The sequence below is a fragment of the Physeter macrocephalus genome, chromosome 16 (genome assembly GCF_002837175.3).
Source record: "Physeter macrocephalus isolate SW-GA chromosome 16, ASM283717v5, whole genome shotgun sequence".
Classification (NCBI taxonomy): Eukaryota; Metazoa; Chordata; class Mammalia; order Artiodactyla; family Physeteridae; genus Physeter; species Physeter macrocephalus.
The window spans coordinates 99,574,043-99,576,121 of NC_041229.1; the positions used below are offsets into that span (position 1 = coordinate 99,574,043).

A 2,079-nucleotide genomic window follows, 5' to 3' on the forward strand; every position below is an offset into this window, starting at 1 on the left:
CAAAACTTATCAAAGTGTACACTTCAAGTAGGTGAGTCTATGTGTCAATAATAGCTCAATTAAAAAAATAAATTTTAAGAAATAAATCAGAACAACGAATAGAAGAGAGATTCTGAGTTATAGCTTTCTTTTCCATAGCTGTTATTTTGACACACAGGGGTTTTTGTACCTAACGTAGTTTAAAGTAAAGGTAGAAACAGGAAATCCCCTTAAGGAAGAATAGAGCAATAGAGAAGAATTTTATGGCCTTAAAATCTTCTAATTGTTCATAGAATTAAATTTCTGGTGTAAAAAAGAAAGGAGTGCTTCTGTAGAATTCAGTCTAAAGAGAACCATTCTAAAGATTGTAGTTATTAAACCATTTAAATGAGGCACCAGTCTGGAAAAAAAAAAAAAAAAGAAGCAAGCACACCCCTGTGAAACTCATGGGAACTCAGTCCTATCAAATAGGCACTGTTTTACCCACACACCAAACTGATTCCATTTTTATATCACTCATGCCACAATAGTCCTTTTACAAATATTTAACATCCACCTGTTTATCTTGAATATTTAGAACTCACATACTTAGAACATTATTTTAATGCATTTTCTAAAATATTTATAGTTTACAGAAGAAATAATAATTAAATGCATGCTTGTGTCATAAGATATCACGTTGCACACGTTAACAATAACCCCAGAACAGCTATCCAGTGCGGAAAATACCTCACTAGTTTTTAGACCTAATACCTGACTTTACAAACCTGAATCTATTAAGGGAGAGTAAACTCTTACTGAAACAACACTTGAAATTTTTTCCAAGCTCCAGAAGAAGAAGAAACACGATTCAGTGGAGTTGGGAAATGGCACCAGAGTAAATGAATTTATATTTCTTGGACTTCCTGAGTCCCAAGACCTAAGCTTGGTCTTATTTCTTTTTTTGTGCTTTGTGTACATGACAACTCTTCTGGGAAGCCTCCTCATCATGGTCACTGTGACCTGCGAGTCTCGCCTTCATGCCCCCATATACTCCCTGCTCCGTAATCTAGCCATCCTTGATATCTGCTTCTCCTCCATCACTGCTCCGAAGGCCTTAGTAGACCTTCTGACAAAGATAAAGACCATATCATATACAAGCTGCATGACACAGATGTTTTTCTTCCACCTCCTCGGTGGGGCAGATACTTTCTCTCTCTCTGTGATGGCCTTTGACTGCCACATGGCCATCGCCAAGCCCCTGCGCTATGTGACCATCATGAGTAGGGGGCGGTGCACTGCCCTCATTGTGGCCTCCTGGGTGGGGGGCTTCGTCCACTCCATCGTGCAGATTTCCCTCTTGCTCCCAATCCCCTTCTGTGGACCCAGTGTTCTTGACGCTTTCTACTGCGATGTCCCCCAGGTCCTCAAGCTCGCCTGTACTGACACTTTTGCACTTGAGCTCCTGATGATTTCCAACAATGGCTTAGTCACTACCATGTGGTTTATCTTCTTGCTTGTGTCCTACACAGTCATCCTCATGATGCTGAGCTCTCAGGCAGGGGAGGGCAGGAGGAAAGCCATCTCCACCTGTACTTCCCACATCACCGTGGGGACCCTACACTTTGTACCCTGCATCTGTGTCTATGCTCGGCCCTTCACTGCCCTCCCCACGGATAAGGCCATCTCTGCCACCTTCACTGTCATCTCCCCTCTGCTGAACCCCTTGATCTACACCCTGAGGAAGCAGGAGATGAAGTCAGCCATGAGGAGACTGAGGGGAAGACTCATGCCTTCTGTAATGGAATAGAGTAAGACTCTCCAACCTCTTCATCAGCAAGGACCCCTTTCATTATCTTTCCCATGGAGTCATATTTATATACTCAGATATATTGTCAATAAACCAACTACACTTACTAGGTAACAATTTATTTTGCACTTTAAGTTAATAGGTTGATGATAACCCAAGCTTCTGGTGAGCACAATGTATCAGTGTTATAGGATTGAGTTGACTGATGTATTTCCACTCAAAGACCAAAATAACAGCGTGTCAATCATGAAAGGTATATGGCAGGTAAAGAGACTGACTGAATCTAACCCCTTTTTCAAGAGGTAAGTAAA

The 2,079-nt window shown here is 41.5% G+C and overlaps 1 protein-coding gene across 1 annotated transcript; it reads left to right on the forward strand.

The window, feature by feature from the left end:
- Positions 1-838: 838 nt before the first annotated feature.
- LOC102995862 (olfactory receptor 4D11) lies at positions 839-1,768 on the forward strand. Its single transcript, XM_024133364.1, has one exon. It carries the CDS (start codon positions 938-940, stop codon positions 1,766-1,768), a length of 831 nt encoding a protein of 276 aa, XP_023989132.1. The 5' UTR covers positions 839-937.
- Positions 1,769-2,079: the final 311 nt, after the last annotated feature.

What these genes read in the sequence shown, in the direction of transcription:
- LOC102995862 (XM_024133364.1), top strand. Translation starts at nt 938, where the DNA reads ATGACAACTCTTCTGGGAAGCCTCCTCATCATGGTCACTGTGACCTGC.